At 34.7% G+C, this 22,368-nt stretch overlaps 4 protein-coding genes across 4 annotated transcripts; 2 read left to right on the top strand and 2 right to left on the bottom strand.

Moving 5' to 3' along the window:
- Positions 1 to 4,375: 4,375 nt before the first annotated feature.
- Positions 4,376 to 9,907, top strand: LOC141678103 (uncharacterized). Its single transcript, XM_074484345.1, has 7 exons — positions 4,376 to 4,603; positions 5,225 to 5,253; positions 5,334 to 5,513; positions 7,563 to 7,697; positions 7,778 to 7,954; positions 8,119 to 8,246; positions 8,355 to 9,907. The coding sequence occupies exons 1-7, from the start codon at positions 4,500 to 4,502 to the stop codon at positions 9,648 to 9,650; spliced, it is 2,049 nt and encodes a 682-aa protein (XP_074340446.1). The 5' UTR covers positions 4,376 to 4,499; the 3' UTR covers positions 9,651 to 9,907.
- Positions 9,908 to 10,133: 226 nt separating this feature from the next.
- LOC141680940 (DEAD-box ATP-dependent RNA helicase 35-like) lies at positions 10,134 to 11,763 on the bottom strand. The gene has a single exon (XM_074487016.1). It carries the CDS (start codon positions 11,761 to 11,763, stop codon positions 10,270 to 10,272), a length of 1,494 nt encoding a protein of 497 aa, XP_074343117.1. The 3' UTR covers positions 10,134 to 10,269.
- Positions 11,764 to 14,473: 2,710 nt separating this feature from the next.
- On the top strand, positions 14,474 to 19,160 carry LOC141678105 (protein DETOXIFICATION 29-like). The gene is made up of 8 exons (XM_074484347.1): positions 14,474 to 14,848; positions 15,486 to 16,027; positions 17,461 to 17,547; positions 17,713 to 17,769; positions 17,845 to 18,083; positions 18,170 to 18,288; positions 18,381 to 18,467; positions 18,877 to 19,160. The coding sequence occupies exons 1-8, from the start codon at positions 14,528 to 14,530 to the stop codon at positions 18,952 to 18,954; spliced, it is 1,530 nt and encodes a 509-aa protein (XP_074340448.1). The 5' UTR covers positions 14,474 to 14,527; the 3' UTR covers positions 18,955 to 19,160.
- A 311-nt stretch (positions 19,161 to 19,471) lies between these two features.
- Positions 19,472 to 22,337, bottom strand: LOC141678104 (inorganic phosphate transporter 2-1, chloroplastic-like). The gene is made up of 3 exons (XM_074484346.1): positions 21,398 to 22,337; positions 20,790 to 20,981; positions 19,472 to 20,377 (listed from the first exon to the last, which is right to left on the bottom strand). Exons 1-3 carry the CDS (start codon positions 22,136 to 22,138, stop codon positions 19,550 to 19,552), a joined length of 1,761 nt encoding a protein of 586 aa, XP_074340447.1. The 5' UTR covers positions 22,139 to 22,337; the 3' UTR covers positions 19,472 to 19,549.
- Positions 22,338 to 22,368: the final 31 nt, after the last annotated feature.

The following is a 22,368-nucleotide window of genomic DNA, read 5'->3' on the forward strand; positions in this document are numbered from 1 at the left end:
AAGTGGTTTTGAAGCAAGATTGGTTACTGGAAAGGAAGCAAGAGATAAAACTGGATTGGGAAGTGCTGATGAAAGAAGAATACAGAACACAACCAATGATCCAACTTCCTTAAGTGAACAAGGTATTGGAGCAACTCCTAAGAGATTGAATCAACCATAATCTGTACAAATGGTTTACCATACCTACTTGAAAGAACACATCTTGTTGTACTTCATGACAGATGGTAGGGTTTATCATATAAGGGAAAATGCCATTCCACTGAAGTATTTTGAAGAACTGGAACATGTATTATTCTTACTTCAAGTGAATGACAAAATAACAGAAAGTGCTGCAAACTTTTTGAAGAGTCAAATTCAGAAACATAAAAAGCTTTATTCTGTTAAGTCTGACAACACATATCTTCCAAAATACAGAGATCACAAGGGTGATATTGTTGAGATGAAGCCCAACTCTGCTAAGATTATAACTACCTTTCCGGGTTATAGGGCTGTAGAATTCAATCTTGAGTCTGACTAGGCATATTTGATCAGACTAGATCAGGACATAAAGAAAGCTAAAATTAATGATCTCAGGGCTGCAATCTTTCAAACTGGTGAAGATTCTGCAGAACTTAAAGATGCTAAAAGGAGGATGATTGATGAACTTAGATATGCTGAGAGATGTTTGTTGAAGAACTATCTCAGAACAACTCCTGACATCAGAGAGATCAGATAATGAAGTCAAGTCAAGATCTACAACTACTTAAATTCTGATATGAATATAGACTGAAGTTGTTATCGGAAGTTAAAGATTGGTAAAGCTTTAAGGACTGTAAGTTGTAGTTATCTAGTCAAATTCTCATGCATTTGTACTTAATATTTTTGACATCATCAAATATTTGTTAAACTTGTATATTATGCTAATTTACAAGTTGGGGGAGATTGTTAGATATATTTGATAATGTCATGACTAATGTGATTTATGTTTAGTTTACAGATCTTACTTAAACAGAAAAAATCAGTACTTAACTGAAATCGGCACTTATACTGAAGTGAGGACTTAAGTCATCTGTACTTGAGGTTCAGAAGATATTTATCAGAAGATAATATCAGGACTTATAGGAAACGTTCAGATAAGGAAGGCATCTGATTCACAGGAAGAGAAGATCGAGACAAACATAAGAAGAGATATGCATGAAGAAGGAATTCTATGAAGAATAGAATACTTGGAAGAAAAGATATCTGATTGATATATTTTAGGAAGCAGAATTATATTCCATATCAATTAGAGATTATCTTGTAATTGTGTAGTATATAAACATAGACATAGGGTTTACATTATAAGTGTTATTATAATCGAGAAAATTATTCATTGTAACCCTAGCAGCTCTCGTGATATTTGTTCATCACTGAGAGAGAAAAGTTCCATACTGTAACAAAGTTTATTGTTTTGAATAAAGTTTATTTTCTGTTACTTGAGTTATTAAAGTTCGATTTGATTGTGCTATACACTGTATTCACCCCCATCTACAGTGTGTGTGACCTAACATATACCAAAACAATTATTATTCTAGAAAATCAAAGGTATTATCAACTTGAAAGAATTTGCAATGGAATAAGGAATAATAATCCAAAAGGAAGGAAAGAAACAGGTTGTATCATTGCACAAGGCTAATCAAAAGGGTGACAGTAGGTATTCAATCATAACATCGAATCACAACATAGGAGGCAAGGGTTGAAATGTTACTTGCCTCACTCGCTTCCTTTCTTGACCACAGAACCTACTATCACGTCACCTAGTGGGGCCTTTCCTTTCCTAACCGAGCGTTCCCACTTTCCGAATCTACACGTATAAAGACACTATTTCAATATTCTCATAGTCAATCATCGTTCATCTTGAACGTCTAACACTATTCTACCCATCCGATTTACGTAAAATACATGTACGAGTATTATATATATATATATATATATATATATATATATATATATATATACTTCACGTACACATACCAATCTACAAATGTATACAAGCACTTAGCTGATAGCATGCGGACACGTCAGTCATACACAATCATAATCTGAAAATATTTTTTTGGAAAACATTTATCTTGAGAAAACAGAGTTAAGTATAGAAAATAATATTTGAATATAACTTAATTAAATTGGAGTCAATTACTATTTAAATAAATCCATAGTCGATAAAATTAATCAGTTAACTCTTTTAACCGATCAATTAAATCAATTAAAGATTATCTAAATATAATTTAATACCAACTAAGTCAAGTCAATTTGACTAAAGAAATCATTTTTCGAAAACAATTTAATATAATCAGATAAATTAATATAGAAGTGTGTTTCTTGTTTCTAATATTAAAATCATTTTATCATATCATTTATTTTTAGAAAAATTGAGCAGCACTCCCCCTATTTTATTAGCTCTCAGTCGATCTTAAGTCGACACAAACAACAACACCAACAACAAACATCCACCTTAATCGATTAAAACCAACCATGTCCTCCAATTTCAATTAAGCAATTCCATAAATGAATCACCGAGCATTTAACGGACTTGATATATACAACTGGGTTCCAATACTCACAAATTAGAACCTTTTATTCACAAATACAAGTTACAATTTCGGAAAACCGAATTTAACATCAACACTTTCATTATTTAATTACGAAACATATAATCAAAAAAATACTCATCCATTTCATCACAAATACAAATTAATTCATCAAAACCCAAACCATTTTTCAGAAAATCGAATCCGACCCAAAATGGGTTTCATAAAACCGGGTAATATATACATCCATAAATATATATATATATATATATATATATATATATATATATATATATATACAAGTACATATCATAGTGTTGGAAAAACAAGGAAGCAAGAATCGAAGCATAATCCAAAATTTTGAACTAAACTCGGAATGGGTTCTTTAAAAATCGAAGTATACATACAAGTATACACACATATAAGCACATATCATTCTTTAGGAGAAGAAAAAGAGCAAAATCCAACCTTGCTTACAACAAAAATCAATCTGAATGTCCGCAAGGGTTGGCTCGAATGGTTAAAGAGGGGATAATTATCCGCGTTAAAGAGGGGATAATTATCCTCTTAGTCACAAGTTCGAATCCCACGGAAGGAGAATTTATGATTATGTCTCATGAGCCAGAACCTGTCGCTTAAATGCGGTTTAACTTGGTTCACATGGTTTACAGGTATTGCGTGAGCCTGTAGGGTTTACCCAGTGCGCACCCGAAAGGTAGCGGCTACGGGTTACCTGCGATAAAAAAAAATCAATCTGAATTAAAGAGGAACAAGGGAGAGATGAAGAATAGAGAGAGAGAGATTGAAAATTGGAAAGAGAGAGATGAAGAATCAAATCAGTATACCTAATATCCAATTCCAAATCCAAAAAATCGGGTTCGGTAAATCCAAAATTTCGGGTTTCAGATCGGGTATCCATCAGATCGGATTATTTTGCCATCCCTATCGGTGATTAATCAAATTGATTAATCAAAGTATTAATCTGAAACAATTTATTTAATAAATAATAGATAATTCTACTTAAATGTCACTAACATTTCATAAGATTTACAAAAATAAAACCACATTTCATTAATTCAATAATGATGTTTAAATGATAAGATTTACAAAAAAACCATTATCATTATTCCATAATTGATATTTAAGTGGTTTATACTAATTAATTACTACTCATTAACTTAATAGTCATTACTTGGTAGTTAGAAAATTATTACCTACTAGTTCAAACCTTAATATTTAAAATTAATTGAGCGAGGGTGAGACAAAACAATACAAATATGAAAGATGTAATCATTATTGAATAAATTTAGAATACCTTAAGATTATGAATGGATAAATCAAGCAAGTTATTTGTTGATATTTGAGAGTAATTTAATTAGAGATTTGTATAGAGTTTTTAGCGATATAAGAATATATGGTTCTTTCTGTATGTAAAAGAGTCAATATACTAATATGTTATTATTAATATTAAATACTAAATGTTAATTATTATTTTAAAAAAACTTTTTTTTATTAATTCAAACTTTGACCGATTTTTGACTCAAATCGACCGATTTTTTCGAACTACATGTTTTTTGACCATTTTTTTTAAAAACCATACTTTTACCTGATTAACGATTAATTGTGACGCAACCGTTCGAACTCCGATTAATCGACTATTTGGCCGATTTTTAGTAAAACTGTGCACAACTTTATATCCTCGTAAATTATGAGCTTATAAATTATTTAGGGGTGGGCTGCCAAACAGGCCCATAATCAACGAATATAAATTTGAAAAAATTGGTTCCGGTTTCTTACAAGTTACACGCCTCTATCTTAGTATATAAACAGAAGCTCTTTGAAAGGAAGCTCACAACAGAAGAGGGTTATTCTGAATTTAGAAAATCTAACTTGAAATTCAAGTATCAAGAGAAGACAACTTCTTGTTGGATTCAGACCGTAGTTGTCAAAATGCTGGAAATAGAAGATAAAGAAAAAAAGAGGGATGATCAAGAACAAGATTCTTCAAGTGGAAATGAAGATTATGATGAAGAGTTCAAATGCTGCATTTGTCTGTGAGTGTTCCTCTGTATATTGTTTGCAATGTATTTTGTTTGTCTGTGAGTGTTCCTCTGTATATTGTTCCTCTGTGAGGTTTTGATCAGTGTTTAGGAGTATCTTGGAGGGTTTTAATTTACTGTTTTGGAGTAATCTTGGAGGGTTTTCATTGGTGTTTTATGAGTAATCTTGGAGGGTTTTGATTAGTGTTTAGGAGTAATCTTGTTGGTTTTTTATTAATGTTTATGAGTAATCTTGGAGAACTTTTTATTAATGTTTAGGAGCAATCTTGGAGGTTTTTGGATTAATGTTTTCGAGTAATCTTGTTGGTTTTGTTTAATGTTTAGGAGAAATCTTGTTGGTTTTTGATTAATGTTTATGAGTAATCCTGGAGAATTTTTTATTAATGTTTACGAGCAATCTTGTTGGTTTTTGGAGTAATTTTGGAGGGTGTGTGAAGATGAAGTATTACATAACTAAACGAAACCTGGATTGACTCAAAACTGCAGGAAATTTGATAATCTTCAATAATGGCCATCATTGTTTTTTACCATTTTGAAGTAGTTCTTGCCTAAATTGTATTGTATTTCATTTTAATGTGTCTCAAAGATATTTCTTTTTTTTATTTTCTTTTGTAGGGATCTTGTCTATAAGCCAGTTGTGTTAGGTATGTCAATGTGAATCCACAATTTTACATAATGCTCACTGTTTTATAGTACACATGTATTTATTTCACCCTATTTTCAGAATGTGGCCATATGTCATGCTTTTGGTGTGTGTACAAATCAATGGGAGAAATCACAACATCTTCTTGTCCCGTGTGTCGGCACACATATGACCACTTCCCTAGAATCTGTAAAATGCTTCACTCTGTGATTTTGGACCTGTACCGTGCTGTCTACAAAAGAAGAGAGTTACAAGTCAAAGGTGCGTTACTAAACACTTGCTATATATATATTTTCCACCTGGATTTACTTGGTTTTCAAATTTTAGTCATGGTATAATTGTTCATGTATTAAGGAATTTGATGCGACTGTTCAAGTCTTAGAATAGTACTTAGGATATCTGCAAGATTTGTTGTGATTTACACTCTCCTAAAATGTGTTACTTTGCGATACACGTACACTGATGGTTGGTTTTTTAAGATTGGATCTGTTACTAAGTAAAAATCAATTCTTGTGCACCAAATATGCAAGGCTAGTTGGAGGAGTCCTTTTTCTTTTGGTTCTTAGAGGTATTTCTTAAGTTCTTCGTAGGCCCTGCCTGGAAATATTAAGCGGAAATAAATTAGGATTTCAATGTCCAAACTCCGAGACAAGGACCTTTGACTGTTCCAGCATTTACAATGTCCTTTGGCTGCATGTAAAGGTTGTTAGCCACAGGAGATGTTTGAGCATGATGCTGGTTATAGTGTAAATTAATGACGCTGCAGTAATTAAAAACTACATTAATATATCTATATTTATTCATTTTTAATTTTGATTACATTCTTTAAGAGGTAATGAGCTCTGTTCGAGAAAACTTGACTTTCTTTTCTCTTTTTGTTTGCCTTTATTTAGTTTGTAGTTTTGATTTTAAAAGCATTTTTGATTTTGGTGTTCTCAGAAGATCATGATGTTCAGTGACCTGACCTTAAAGATTTATTGAATTTGTGAGCCTAATGACTAGTGCTGCTAGTTGCACTAGTGATATTTTTTTTCAAAATTCCATGGCTTGGTTCCCAATTCTGGCTTCTTGTTAGTAATCACCTTTTTCACCCGGGCTCTTCAGTTTTGCCCTCTTAGTCATGACACGATAAGGGTGTTCCTATATTTTTAACTAACCTCATATTCTTTTATTAGATACTTTATTTTAGTTCTTGAACATTACTAAGAGATGAATGTGAATAATGATATACTACTTCATTTCCATCCCCTTTTAATAAGTTACTCAACTATTCTAGCGAAGATAGCAAAAGAATTAGGATTGTTTGATAGGGAGTATAAATTCTTGAAATGAATATTTGGTAGATGACTTATATTGAAAAGGAATTTTATTAAGACATTATATCTTAGTTGGCTTGCTTGTACTCCACTTTTAATTTTAATACTCGACTAGGTAGAGATGAAAAGGTGATTTTCTGATAAGAAAATTGCCATTTATATCGTGATACTCATACAAATGGGATAGAGGGATTTCCTTATTAAACAAGGTAGAAATAATTAACTGAATATGGATTTTCTCTTGTATTTTCATATTCGACAAGATAGAAGTGAAAAGATCCCTTGTATCGTCATTAATTGCAAATAGTGTTTTGCTTGTATGTGTAAATGTTTTGTTTAGATGCAGAATCAGACACTTAATTCGTTTGGATACGGTTATAAGATAACGATTGACTTACAGCTGAAATGCATATATCTTATTACGTACATCATCTTGTTACTAATAAAAGATGTAGATGTATTACCACTAACATACTGAAGGCCTAAAGGTCCTAAACGAACTTCAGAGAGAAGTAATAATCAAACACTGTATATGCTAGATAACTTATAAAAGCTTAAGACCGACTATGCTTCATTCGTTACGACTTGGAAAAAGATCTAATAACATCTGGTGTCAAAGAAATGCGGGTAACACAATAAGAGGAGATAATTTGGTATATTCTAGTTTTGCACATATATTTTCATCTTTATCCATATAGACTAAGTTCTTGGACTCCAACAGTTTACCTTTAAGCAGTAACCAAGCATTTCTTTCACGGATTCTATTATGTGTCACTTACTATTTTTAGTTTTCGTAAACTGTCTGTAGCTAACACAGTAAGATGTATATTGTTGTAGCTTGGTGCTCTAAATTTTTTCATTTTTGAATAATTTTGAACTCCCTGTATACCAACTAGGACATTTAAGGCAGTCAAAGATTTCCAGCATTTACATTTTTTTATGGAAACTAGATTTAAATTGTATTAGATTTGTTCTGTTTCTCGTTTTCGTTCAGAAGAAGAAGAAAAAAGGGGCAAGTTCTCCCCTCATCTTTGGCATATTAAATATGGGCAGAAGCTTGACGAGCACCTACTGTGTGCATCCTGTAATAGATTGCTCTACCAACCTGTGGTTCTTAACTGTGGACACGGTAATTGACTAACTCATATCTAAAGTACATAAACTCAACTGGGGATGCTTTTGTTTACTCTATCATCTGACTTACTGCAGTTCACTGTGAAGAGTGTATACACTATCAGTTGTATAAATGTCCGGTTTGTGAATGTCTGCAACCAAATGGATTTGTGAATAAATGCTTTGCATTAGAACATCTGATTAGGCTTCATCTTCCTGAAGAATTCGAAGAAAGAAAACTGTCTTCACTGTGGAGTACCATTCGTCAGCGTGGTATGTCCAAAATCTTTATAAATATTGACTCTCTAGAACTCTTCTTATGTACACACAATTGTAACATGATGCTTTCTGATATGATACATTATTCCTCTACTTGTTTTTGGGGTCAACTGCAACTTTATACTCATCAATTTGCCTTACTTGATATCTCTACACAGACTCCACTGAAGTTCAAAAGCACAATGATGAAGTTGCTACTGTACACTGTGCAAATCTTGTCTTTCCAGCATGGGTGACTGGCGACGGACCTGTTGTGCATTATAAGTCTGGGTGTGATCACTGTGGGGTAGGCTTTTGATTTATCTATGCCTTATCCCTTGACCACATTTATAATATAAATCATTGTCATTTTCAAAAGAATTCCACTAATGTTTGAATTTTTCTGATTATTCAGATGTTGCCAGTAACTGGGAACCGGTACCATTGCAGAGACTGCAATGGAACATCTGGATTCGACCTTTGTGGAGAATGCTATGAAAATTCCCTGAATCTCCCAGGCCGATTTAACCAGGAGCATAATTCAAAGCACGAGTTTAATAAGATTAGTGGATCAAGAATCAGTTATGCAGGTTTCTTGCAGATAAATGAGAACACCCGTATTATCACCCCCTACATAACAGAGGAGTGTTTAGAAGAAGAGGGTGAATCCAAAAAGTGGATAAGTTCTAAAGGTTCATCAGATTATCAATCTAAATGCAGAAGTTCTAAAGGTCCATCCGATGATGAATCCAAAAGCATGAGAACCTCTACTGGTCCATCACATCAACTACTTGTTACCTTCAAGAACAATCTTGAAAATTTTGAAATGAGAAGATGTCTTTTGTCTGAATTGGTTGATCATAATAGTTGTGTTTCTATCGATCTTGATTATCCAAAGAAACCTCATCGCTGCATCGAAATAGTAAGTTCTTGCAAAGGCCTGGTATGTTTTGTTTTTGATGAAGAATTTGTAATCTTGTGGAACCCAAGTACAGAAAAATTCAGGGAATTGCCCACATATGATCCTGACGTGTACGGCAATGATGCTTATCTTGTTTACGGGTTTGGGTATGATGCTTATAGTAAGGATTTCAAGGTTGTTTCAATCCTTTGCCACAATTCAGGTTTGAACACATATGAGACTGATGTTAGGGTTTTTGGTTTAAAATCCGGTAAATGGAGGCAAGTTGAGGCTTTTCCCTTTGGGGTAGTTCCTAATATTCCTTATGGGCCTCTTGATTATCCTGGTCAGTTTACAAACGGATCTCTCCACTGGTTAACAACTCAATCTACAATTTCTTCTCCGATTATTGTCTCATTTAATCTGAAATCAGAAAGATTTGGAGTTGTTCTTCAACCAATATATGATCTACTCAATGATACCGAACACACTTTGTTGTTAGGTACACTTCGACATAGCTTATGTGTATTCTGCAACTATGAAGATACCCGAGCTGATTTGTGGATACAAAATGAATACGGTGTCAAGGATTCGTGGACGAAGTTGCTAAGCATGCCGGCTTTGAGTGCACCCCCTGCGCTGCTTTATATGTCAGAGAAGCGTGACATTGTGTTTGGAATTGGATCTAATATAGTGGTTTACAGCTGTGAAGATGGCAAGTTCAAGGTCGTGGAGATCCCGGAAATTGCAGACTGTGACTGTTTTGAAGCCACTACCTACACAGAGAGCATGTTCCCTTGTACTGATTGATGTGTCTGCTTCTTGGATTAGTTTGAGTTGTTGAATATATCATAGTGTCACATTCACCATACTACCATAGCTTGAGTTGTTGAATATATCATAGTGTCACCTTCACATACTACCATAGTATCATAGTTTTAGTTGTTGGATTAGTTCAGATGTGATTGATTCTTATATGCAATCCTCTTGCTGTAATTTTTGGATGATACTCTTGGCCACATTCTTCAACTGTTTATAAGTATTTTTCTCTTGGTCACATTCTTTTACTGTTTATATGTATTTTCTCTTGTTACTTGTGTGTGTATGTTGATGTTACTTGTTACTTTCAAATGTGAAAGCATTGTATGTACTTGTGTGATACAAAGTTTTTGACTAAGTTTGGTTTTGTTATTATTAGAAACCAAGCAAGATGGCACTGACATACACAGAGACAGAAACACTTCTATTGCCAGCAAATTAGTACTATTAAGAACTACAGAATACCAGAAACAATACTTTCTCATTCACTTGGAGTATATATATGCATAAGATGCCAAAAAAATTAAGTACAAAGATTATGATTTTTATTGCTAATCGATACTTAAACAGGTTAAAATTGAGACCTAACAATGACCCTCAAAAATCCACTCTAAAGCCTTCTGTCCCAAAATTGTCCCTCATATCTGTAGCCACCAACTTGAATATTCTGATGCTCTAGTTTAGGACAATTTTGAATACAATGACTAAGTTCACCACAATTTGCACAGACCTTAAACTGATTTGCATTACCAAAAGCTGCTGCTTCTGTTACATCACTAAGCTCAGCTAGCACAGGAGGTACTTTCTGTTTAGCTTCTATCAACACGTGCTTCAGAGCGCGAAGAATGGCTTCACTCTGCCTGCTGGTGATGAATGTCGTCGCAATCTCAGCTTCTCCACATCTTCCAATCCTATGGATATAGTTCTCAATTTGTTCTGGCATATCAAAATTGATCACATGTTGAATATTATGAAAATCGAAACTCGTTAAGACCACATCAGTGGCAACCAACACATCTTTCTTGCCTGCTTTAAAACAGGAGATTGCATGTTGTCTCTCTTCATTATCTTTACCACCATGAACTGACACAGCCTCTACTCCTTTTGAAATCAGATACTCGTGTATTTTATCGACTTCAGCTTGGCTCTCGCTAAGTACTAAAACTGGTGATGGAGTCTTTTCAAGGCCTTGAAGAAGGCAAAGAAACTTTTCTTCTTGCTTCACATATTCTACCTCCTGAATGACATTCAGACTTGCTGCTCCTGCCTCACCAACAATGACAGTAACAGGTTTAACCAATGCACTCCTAGCAAAATCTCGGATTTTCTTTGGCATAGTAGCAGAAAATAGAATCGTTTGTCTTTGATCTCTAAAGCAATCAATCAATTCCCGCATGTGATCCTCAAAACCTGAATCCATCATTCTATCAGCCTCGTCCAGAACCAAATATCGACAATTATCAGGATTCATCAGATTTTTACCTAACATGTCGCTCAACCTGCCAGGTGTAGCTACAACAATATGAACACTTCTCTTCAAGATCTCTAACTGTGACCTCATATCAACACCACCAATGCAAAGCATCGACCTTATAACTGGATAATCATCGTACTCCCTCATACATTCAACGATCTCCTCCACAACATCGTATATTTGCTTAGCAAGCTCTCGAGATGGACATACTACTAACCCTAATGGTCCTTCCCTACCAACAAAAGGCATCATATGTTCTTCTTGAATAGCCATCATGATCATTGGCAACACAAACGCCAACGTCTTGCCAGACCCTGTCGACGCCATCCCGATCATATCCCTGCCTGATAAAATCACAGGAAGAGCCTGGACTTGAACAGGAGTTGGCTGCACTATGCCTTTCTCTGCCAACTTTCTCAAAACAGGTTCTGGAATTTGCATGTCCTCGAAATTACTTATCGGGGGTGGAATATCTTCTCCTTCAACAAGTATTCGATGTTTCTTCCTGATTGTTTCGCAATCTTTACGAGATAGATTTCTAATGGCCAGTGGAGGCTTCCACCCTGCAGGCACTGGTTCATTGTACTGTAAACTTTGTGCAACTAACAGACTTTCGTTTATGTCTTCCATGACTTATACTCAAATTTAAAATCTTGACAGATGAATAAACTATATGTATGAGAATTTATCTATACTTTGGTCTTTATATAGGCTTTGATGTTCACTATTTCCAAATCAAATTAGAAGTGAGTAATGTTAAACATCTCTTTTCTAGTTGCATTGTAATTGTAGCTGGAAGTCTGGAACACGAGTCCTATGTGGACTAAAATTAGGAGATTGCGAATTTTATATCAATTGAAAACATTTAATTTATAATATCAAGCTGAAATTTAAAAACAGATCATTCATTATCCAGAAACCTTTTTATCTTACTAACAGCCTGTCAAGATTTATGCTTGATAAACGGGGATCTTAATCCCCAGCAATAGGTTGTCACGAAGTCTTATCTATTACACGGAAGTCTTATCTAACACACTAATTCATTCTTAAATCCATATTTTAAGGGTACAAATTTAAGTTTTTTTTGTGTGTTTTGCGGATATTTATAGCGAAAAACGTTTTTTCCTTTCCTCGAATATTTTTCGCGGAGAGAAAAAAAGCCTTTCCACTATAAATATGCGCGGAACATAAAAAAATTGTTTGAATATGGGCCCTTAAAATATAAATCCGATACTTTTGGAACAGTTTGTTGGATAAGATTTAGCTGGCCGCGATTGCCGGGATCAAGACCCGATAACTAAACAACAAAAATATATTCAACCCAATAATCATTCAAAATCTCAGACCGGTTGGTGAAAGGCTGAAAGCTCAATATTAAGCATCTAAAAGCCATAAAATATATTCAAATAATGTCATCTATGTTTTGTTTTTTGTTTATGACCCGTACAAAAAAAATGTCTATTCTTTGTTTCAAAAAAAAAATGTCTATTCTTTTAAAATAATTATGAAAGGGTCCCTAGCATGTGACTCCAAACTGATTATTGTGTGGTTAAGTTCATCAAAATTTGTATAAAATCATAAAACTGAAAAAAATATGTTAAAGTGCATTAGATTTATTTTCTAATAATATAAGTTTTAAATTTTTAATTATATATGCACAGGTCTTTCTTTAAGAAAGAACCCAGAACCCTCTTATATAGAGAACCTTTGATTCTATTATAAAATTTCATCAAATTTGTTGCTAATATAGAATAATAATTATATTTAATTATAACAAAATGTTTAACAATTAAAATTTGAAAAAAATATATTTTAAATTTGATTCCACTGTGAAATATTTTTGGATAAGTGTGAGTTATCTGATTCTACTACATAACCACTTTAATCTATTTTATCAAATTTCAATGATTTTTCAAATAAAAAAATTGTGCAACTTCGTGTTTAATTTGATAATTAAATTTTGTAACTATATATGATGAAAAATGAAATAAATTATGTCTTTTTATTTTTTTTTAAATGATTATTCTCTGCAAACCTCTATTTAAGAGAGTCCTCTATGGATTGTCACCCTATATACACAATATACGATTAAAATTTTGTTAATTTGATCTTAACACAATTTAAATTTAAAACGTGACATAATTACTGAGACTGAGGGAATATAAAATATAATCAGTAAAAATATTTTTGGTAAGAACATTTGATTGCATATTTTGATACTCCCTCCGTTCCTTAAAATATTTCGTATTTGTGTTAAACACGTTTGTCAATGCACATTTTTGATTGTTAATATCTTTAATTTCGTATTAATATTAAATATAAAAACTTTATTTTATTAAAGTACTCATAAATACGAATCCAACAAAATCACTCATGACTATATTTGATTTTATAGATTAGACGTAAATTAGTAGTCAATCGCATACCATAAATAATACAAAAAGTCAAAACGGCAAGATATTTTGGGACGGAGGGAGGGAGTATAAGTAATTGTTTGTACAACATCATCGTTATATCCAAATCACTATCGAATATTAGAAGAAAAAAAAACTTTTTCTAATATTTACATACTCAGTCAGTCACTCATCAAGGTCATTGTTATTTATTTTTTATTTATTTTTAATTTAAGGTTGTAGAATCGAACCAAAGCAATCCGACACAGATTCACATAAGCTCTGCCGTGTTATTAAAGTCTTAAAAATCATCATTTAGGTTGGTTCTCATCTGACAAATGTACAAGCAAAACGTTAAACTCATCAAATAACAGTGATTGCAAAATTTGCAAATTTTCTCGTTTACATATGCATGTAAAATTTGAAACTCGAAATTCAATCCGAATTAATTTTAAGAAAAAATTTCAAAAATTTAATATTAAAGAAGTCCGTTACGAATCATGTCGAACTTGAATATGAATATTTTTTCTTGAAATCCAGTCCGACCCAAAATTTGTAAAATCCGGATGAAATTCTAAATTAAATAAAACCCGAATCGACCCGTATTTCATACAAACTTTTTATTTAAAATTTTTAAAAATGTCACGTATTATAAGTTTATTGGCATGTATCCAAATATCATGCATTCATACACTTCTCACAAATAAAAATATATCATATACTGACAGGACCCACATACATCCATATCGATTTTAAAAAATATTTTTTTGTACTCAATTTTATACCGGTATTTTGACTCAAAATAAGATAAATGTATGAAAACAACCAAAATAAATTTTATACGGGCAAAAAGCATCAAAAATTCAATTTTGTAATTATTGTGATAGCACATTATGTATTAATTTCTTTTGTTTTTTTTTCTCAATTCTTTATTCATTATACGTGCATTATTTTAGTTCACATCCTCGCCAAGTCACTCATCACTGTCACCGTAGTACGCCATGGAAAATACCAGTCATACGCAGCGACTTCTCTCCAATGACAACGACCAAGCCCCGGCTGATCATTTTCTCCGGCAATCAAGCTTCATTGCCGATGCTGCAGACATCCCGAAAATCACCGGGATTCGAGAATTTAACGCACAGTTTATTATCGAATCTAAAAAACTCTGGTACCTTGCTGGTCCGGCCATCTTTACTAGCCTCTGTCAGTATTCTCTCGGTGCCATCACGCAAACGTTTGCCGGCCAGGTCGGAACTCTCGACCTCGCCGCGTTCTCCGTCGAAAACTCTGTCATTGCAGGCTTCTCTTTCGGCACCCTGGTAGCTTCTTTACTATATACTCAACACATGCTCATGTTACAGTTCGATTTTAGTGAAACCGTTTTAGCCTGCAAACCACGTAAACCTGGTCGTTTTTTAGCACGATTTTTTTACTAAAGCGGAACGAATTTTTCTTCAATAATAAGTTCCGAGCAATAAATAGTGCATATTGCACAAAATTTGGCTGTTTTAAAAAAATCAACACATGTTGCTGTTAAGCGCGATGAGATAGCTTAAGTGGTTAAGGGCTTATCTCTTGTACAGATACTAAATTGTAAGGCATATTAGCCAAATTAGTCAAAAAAAACACTTGCTGTATAAATTTCGGTTTTTACTAAAAACCGTTCTAGCCTACAAACCCGGTAAACCTGGTCGATTTTTAGCGCGATTTTTTTTACTAAAGCGGAACGAATTTTTCTTGAATAAAAAGTTCCGAGCAATAAATAGTGCATACTGCACAAAATTTGGTTGTTTTAAGAAAGTCGTAGTAGTAATGAACTAAATTAAGTTGCGGATGTATGTGTTAGTTTCAGAAAGTCGTAGTGGTAATGTACTAAATTAAGTTGCGGATGTATGTGTTAGTTTTAGAAAGTCGTAGTGATGATGTACTAAATTAAGTTGCGGAAATGAAATGCAGTTGGGAATGGGGAGTGCATTAGAGACATTATGTGGACAAGCCTTTGGAGCTGGACAAATTAACATGCTTGGTGTATACATGCAAAGATCATGGGTTATTCTCAACTCCACCGCGTTCCTCCTCATGTTTCTTTACATTTTTGCTGCACAAATTTTACGACTAATTGGTCAAACAGAGGACATATCTCGAGAAGCAGGAAAAGTGGCAGTTTGGATGATCCCTCAGCTCTATGCCTACGCGATTTACTTTCCTATCTCGAAGTTTTTGCAATCACAGAGCAAAATTATGGTTATGGCCTATATTGCCGGTGTAGCATTACTTTTGCACTCTGGTTTGAGCTGGTTTTTTATGATGAAGCTAGGCTGGGGACTTGCTGCTGGCACAGCGGTTCTTGATTTTTCGTGGTGGTTCATTGTGGTGGCACAGATGGTGTACATTTTTATGGGATATTGCGGAGAAGCTTGGAGTGGATTTTCATGGAGGGCATTTGAGAATTTGTGGGGATTTGTTAAGTTGTCAGTGGCTTCAGCTGTGATGCTCTGGTAAGTACTCAGAACACTTAAAGTATCGGTCTGGTTCATCGAAGGAACTCTGTGAATTTCTTACAAATTTGAAATTAAATTTGAATTCCACAGGTTTCATTTCTGATTCTGTTCATTCTTTCACAAACATCCAGCAAATCATAGATTTTCATTCGATTTCATTGATAAATTTCATTGTTTTCCTTTTTAATCACAGATTGTTTGAATATAGTAAAGGTCTTGCATAGTTATTTCTGCAGGATATGTAAAATTAACAGACAAAGACAATGTCAGAGTAACCACCTAAAATATGACAGAAATTCATCTCGGATCGATCAAAATTTAAGATGAATCATCTGACATCATTTCTGCAATCTGCATTGGTTAATTTTAGCATGTGATGTGATTAGACCGTTTCATCAAGTCGTCATCTTATCGCTTCTGGAGGACTCTGGAGCAAACACAGTATGGCCATGGCCATTTCACAAATAAATACTACAACTAACAACAGCCTACTTAATGCACAACAGAACTAGTAGCATTAATTTTTATGTTATTTTGTTCATAACTTGGTTATACAAGAAAAATACTTTCCTCTATTCTTTTTTGTGCTAATTTTTGTTTCGTGTATTGTTTCTTTATAACAAGAGCTGACGTCTTCACACAACTGCTCGTTCAATTGTCAATTCTTCCGTCTTCAAGAATTTTCCTTTGGAAACTCTGTCATGAAGAATAACTAGAACCAATTTATTAAATCTAAGAAATAGTTGGAAATTGAAACTTCATTCGCTATATAATCTGGTAGTACTAACTTTACTCAGTACAAATTCATGAATTCAGCAAGTACTATATAACTACTTCTGCGTTTGCTGGTGTCATGACGATGAGTTGAAGGAAGAATAATCTTGACCTTATATACAGTTTCATTTATAGGATAATTATAATTTGAGTATCAACAATCTGTTAACTGTGTTGGAAAATCTAATAAATGAAACTATTTCTATATGCATATTTAATCTCATACCGAAGAGATAAAAGTGAAAAATTGAAAGATTTCATACTTCAGGCAGCTACTCGTGCAATTATTAATTCTTCCGTCTTCAAGAATTTTCTTTTGGAAATCTGTCCCGAAGAACAACTAGAACCAATTTAGTAAATCTGAGTAGTAGTTAGAAATTGAAAGTTCATTCGCTATATATTCTGGTAGGACTAACTTTACTCAGTACAAATTTATGAACTCAGCAAGTACTATATAAGTTCTTCTGCGTTTGCTGGTGTCATGGCGATGAGTTGAAGGAAGAATAAACTTGATCTTATATACAGTTTCATTTATAGGATAATCTGTTAACTGTGTTAAAAATCTGATAAATGTGCATCTGCAGTCTGAAATTCAATTTTCTTCTGCATTAGTAACATATGTTTCAATTTGTTCTTGGGGCTGTGTACAAATGCAGCTTAGAAACATGGTATTTTATGGCACTGATACTGTTTGCTGGATATTTGAAGAACGCTGAAATTGCCGTTGATGCACTCTCAGTTTGGTACGTATCTCTCAGTTGATATTTTTCCATGTATGTGAAGAGAGACAAATTGTATATTGCCATATGTTGTTTCTGGGAAATTTGTAATACTATAACAAAAGAAATCAAATTGCATAGATAGTTTGTTTTGAGTTATGTACTGATAGATAGATTGATTAATTGCAGCATGAATTTAGTAGGATGGACAGTCATGGCAGCTATCGGATTCAATTCAGCTATAAGGTAAATCTAATGACAAGCAGTAGGGTTATTTAAGCCCCTAGGCTAAATCTAATGACATGATATACAAATGTGCAGTGTAAGGGTGTCGAATGAGCTAGGAGCAAGGCATCCGAGGACTGCAAAATTTTCAGTTGCAGTGGTGGTGATATCTTCGTTCCTTATAGGACTTCTCATCTCCATCATTTTGGTCATATTCAGGCAGCAATATCCTGCCGTGTTTTCCAGTAGTGAGGAAGTCCAGAAAGTTGTTTACACCTTAACGCCATTGCTAGTAGCTTGCATTCTCATCAACAATATCCAACCAGCTCTATCCGGTAACTATTAATATCTCTCTACTATTTGAACTGAGAACGAAATGTGGCAAGTTTAGACTAATTTTTTTGTGCATTATCGTCTGCAGGTGTGGCTATTGGAGCAGGATGGCAAGCAATAGTTGCTTATGTGAATATTGGGTGCTACTACATATTTGGAATTCCGCTGGGACTGACTTTGGGATATATCCTCAACATGGGTGTCACCGTAATTCTTCTCTACTCTTGCCACTGCTATTTCTTGCCTTCCATGAAATTATGAAGCAGAAACTAATGATGATTAGATAAATAAAATTGCAGGGTATTTGGATTGGAATGCTCACTGGGACAGTGGTACAAACCCTTGTTCTCTTTCTCATAGTATACAGAACCAACTGGAACAAAGAGGTTAGTATTAAGCTTTCTCCCCCCCTGCATATGGCACAAAAAATGTACTATTTTTATTCGTAGGTAAACAACACGACGACACACTCACACAGACTGTCAAGGAACGAGTTACTCTAAAACCTCAAAGTGTTAGAGAATGACCATTTCCAAAATCTTATATTATTCTAACGCCCCCCTCACTCGAAAGCCCATTTATGGATCGAAGAGTGGATCACGGGCGCCCATCTTTGGGGCATAAATTTGCCTTTCGTGTCCCCAACCTGAGCTCTGATACCATGTCAAGAAACCAATTACTCTAAAATCTCGAGTTGTCAGAGAATGACCCTTTTCAGGATCTTATATTATTCTAACAAATAGAACTGGCTAGATATTAAGCGTCTGTAACACTTGAATTTGGTGAAAATTGCAGTCATCTATAGCTGGAGAAAGAATCAGAGAATGGGGAGGGGAAACTAAAGATGACAAAGTGAAGGATCTAGAGAACTGACACAAATTCGATGATTTTGTGACTCAGTTCAGATAACTAAATTAATTATTATTGCCCCAATAAGAGTATCAGATAGATTATAAGAAGCTTGAGAATTCTTGATGTTGGTAATGTTTTATTCTATGTAGCACAACATATAAATTGCAATGAACTTTGGAATTGACAGACTATATATAACAGCAATGTTAGTTTTCCAGTTTCAAATAGATAGATCAGCTCCCACCAAACCCTTACATAATGTCAAGGCTACCCAGAGAGCTATATCGACGTCTATAAAATCTTGATCATGATCCATCTGTATTCATAAAGCAGAGAAAGACTACTGCCAAGATTGCTCATAATCCATCTGTATTCATATTCATAAATCAGCACGGTTAAGGTAACTGCTCAGTTTCATCGAGCACAACCTCTGATCTGAATGCAGACTGCAGAGCACATAGGACAGAAGATACATTACACTAATCTTATCCTTTAAAATTAGCTCAACATAGGAGAAATAAAGTAACACAAATAATCATGTCAAAAAAGAATGATCAGTGATTTATATCGTACATCATTCATAAATTTTAATCTTGTTTAATATGTACTCTCACAGTCACAAAACATACGATAAAAGCCTGTTCAAGATCCATGTATACATGATTGCTAGCACAGCTCCAACTGGAATTGTCACTGCCCAAGAAGTCACAATCTCTCTCACTGTTTCTGCTCGTACGTTGTTAAGTCCCCTAGCAAATCCCACCCCCATGACTGCACCCACCAGAGTATGAGTTGCCGAGATAGGTAGTCCAAGATTTGATGCAAACATTACCACAGAGGCAGCTGCAAATTCTGCAGCAAATCCTCTAGTTGGAGTTAGTTCTGTTATTTTGTTCCCAATAGTAGCAATCACTCGATATCCCCACATCATAAGCCCTGCGACAATTCCAAATCCTCCCCAAGCAATAACATCTATTGGAATAATAATTTCACCTCCACTAGTACCGCCTTGTAGTATAGACAATGCCCCGGCTAGTGGACCTATTGCATTAGCCACGTCGTTTCCACCATGAGCAAATGACATGAAACATGCTGATAGGACTTGCATGTACCCAAAGACTTTATAGACTATTTCTAGCTGAGTGCCTGTAGGACCTGCAACTTCAGCAAGAAAGCCAACGTTTTTCTGGTGGACGCTGTCCTCCTTTGGATCTGATTGTGTTGAAGTACTGGACTTTACAAGGAGGTGACCAAGCTGTTTACGGATAATTCTGTCAAACAGGAAAGCTCCAACAGTGCCAAGTGCCAAAGCTTGGACAATAGCAACCGAGAGTATGTTGCTTAAAGGGAAGGCTACAAAAGAGATTCCAGTAACACCGATGAAGACACCAATTGGTGCTGCTGCTGCAGCTGCTTGTCCTGGATTTGGAGCACTGTAAACAAACTAGACATAGCCTAAATGGTTAGTGGAGATCCTATTAAATCTTATGAAATATACAGGCTATGCAGGATTTATCGAATTTAGGGGTTGCATTGCCTTGTATTTGCTAGCTCCATTAAGAATGCTTTTAGGCTTTAGATTTTTGAGACACTATAGTGCAGTTCCAGCTACATTACACAAGTAGGCGGATAAGTTTCTTTTAGAAGCCATTAGCCGGCAATTCATTAATGTTCTCATCACTAGTCACAATTGGATTGGCATGTCATTATATCTTACTAAGAATGTTAATTTTAAGGTAAAGATAAAACATAAACAGATTCTGATTCACAATTTTAGTAAATGGGACGTTTTAGCAGACCAGAGTTATAGTATTTGGATTCTGGATCAGTCTATTTTAGCAAGAACAAGAACATACCCTCCGAATGCATTTGTAGACAAGAAATGACACTGCTGCTCCGATCACAGGTGAGATGACCCACGACGAAGTCACCCTTGCCAATGAACCCCAAAATACAGCATCGCGTCCCCCATAAATAAGACCAAAGCCAACCATGGATCCTATTATGCAGTGAGTGGTTGAGACAGGCAAACCATAGTATGATGCAACCTGGATAACAAAATTGACAGATTCCATTAGTATATAATAATAATCGTGTTATGCTGGACAATTTCTCCGCTGTAATGGAGCAAGAGTGAATAACATGCATTCCTAGGTATAGTTGAGTTTCTTGTATCAGCAACTATATTGAGAGTCTTAGTTGATCCTTCAGATAGATTACAAATCAAGATTCGAACTCAATACATGTGAGAGCTTTATTGTGATGACACAAGCAAAAATGATCTCACCAATTCAATGTCAGAAGGCTCCTAAGCTATTTTACAGAATCAAGAACTTGCAGGATTAGTTTAGTTGCTAAATGAAACTAGTCATATTGTCAAAATTTCCAAGCAACAAAACTCTAATAAGCAAGTTCATATTTTACTAGAATTAAACACAGATAGATGACTGAATCGACAATGCACCTGTAGCCAAGTACCAGCAGCAGCCAAAGAAGAGAGTAAACCAGCCAAAAGCAAAGTATCCTTTCCTTGAAAAACATCAGCAACAAGAATTCCCTTCTGCATTGTACCGGTTACATGTTTCCCCATCAGAAGGGCCCCCGAAAACTCCAGAACTGCTGCAGTTAACACTGCTTGTCGCAGAGTCAAGGCCCCTGAACCCACAGAAGTCCCCATGGCATTAGCCACATCATTAGCTCCAATATTCCAAGCCATGTAAAATCCAAACAACAATGTTCCATACGACAAAAGTTTGGTCTTTAAACTCATCCCTTGCCCTAAAGAGTTCATAAAATATGGAAAACAAAGCGCAGCCAATGCTATGCATATCGATATAGCAGTAGCTGTACTCGAAGATATGTTAAAAGCCTGTGCCATCCCCTGCAAGTCTTCTTGCGGTTTCTCATTTTCTTGATGCTCATTCAAAGCATGGATTTTTCCACTACTTGCATCACCATCAGCTTCAGCAAAAGATGATAAAGAAGCAAAAGAACGCGTAAAATAATAATTCTCTACTCTTAAACTAGGAAAATTTAGTTTAGGTAATGATTTTTCCTTTAAAATCGAAGAATCTTTTTTCGGACACAGAGAAAAGAAGGGAAGTTTGTGCTTGGAATGATGAAAATTCGAGTTATGAATCAAGAAAGCTCTAGGCTTAACAGTGTTTCTAGTGGAAGAAAGGCAGTAAGCAGAAGTCATGACCATAAACTGCAAGATAAGCTGATAATTCGAGTTTCGAAAAATGGAATATAGGATTATTCTGATAGATTCTTGGCCATGGATGTCAGGGGAAGAATGTAGGACTGGCGTTTATCACATTATAATTTTGTTGAGAGTTCTGGATTTGGATGCATGCTCTGTATTCATGTAAATGAGTGGTGCATGTGTTGCTTCACTCGGCTACTTCATCCATATACCACAACTTTAAGCTAAAC

Source organism: Apium graveolens, chromosome 8 (assembly GCF_009905375.1).
Source record: "Apium graveolens cultivar Ventura chromosome 8, ASM990537v1, whole genome shotgun sequence".
Taxonomy (NCBI): domain Eukaryota; kingdom Viridiplantae; phylum Streptophyta; class Magnoliopsida; order Apiales; family Apiaceae; genus Apium; species Apium graveolens.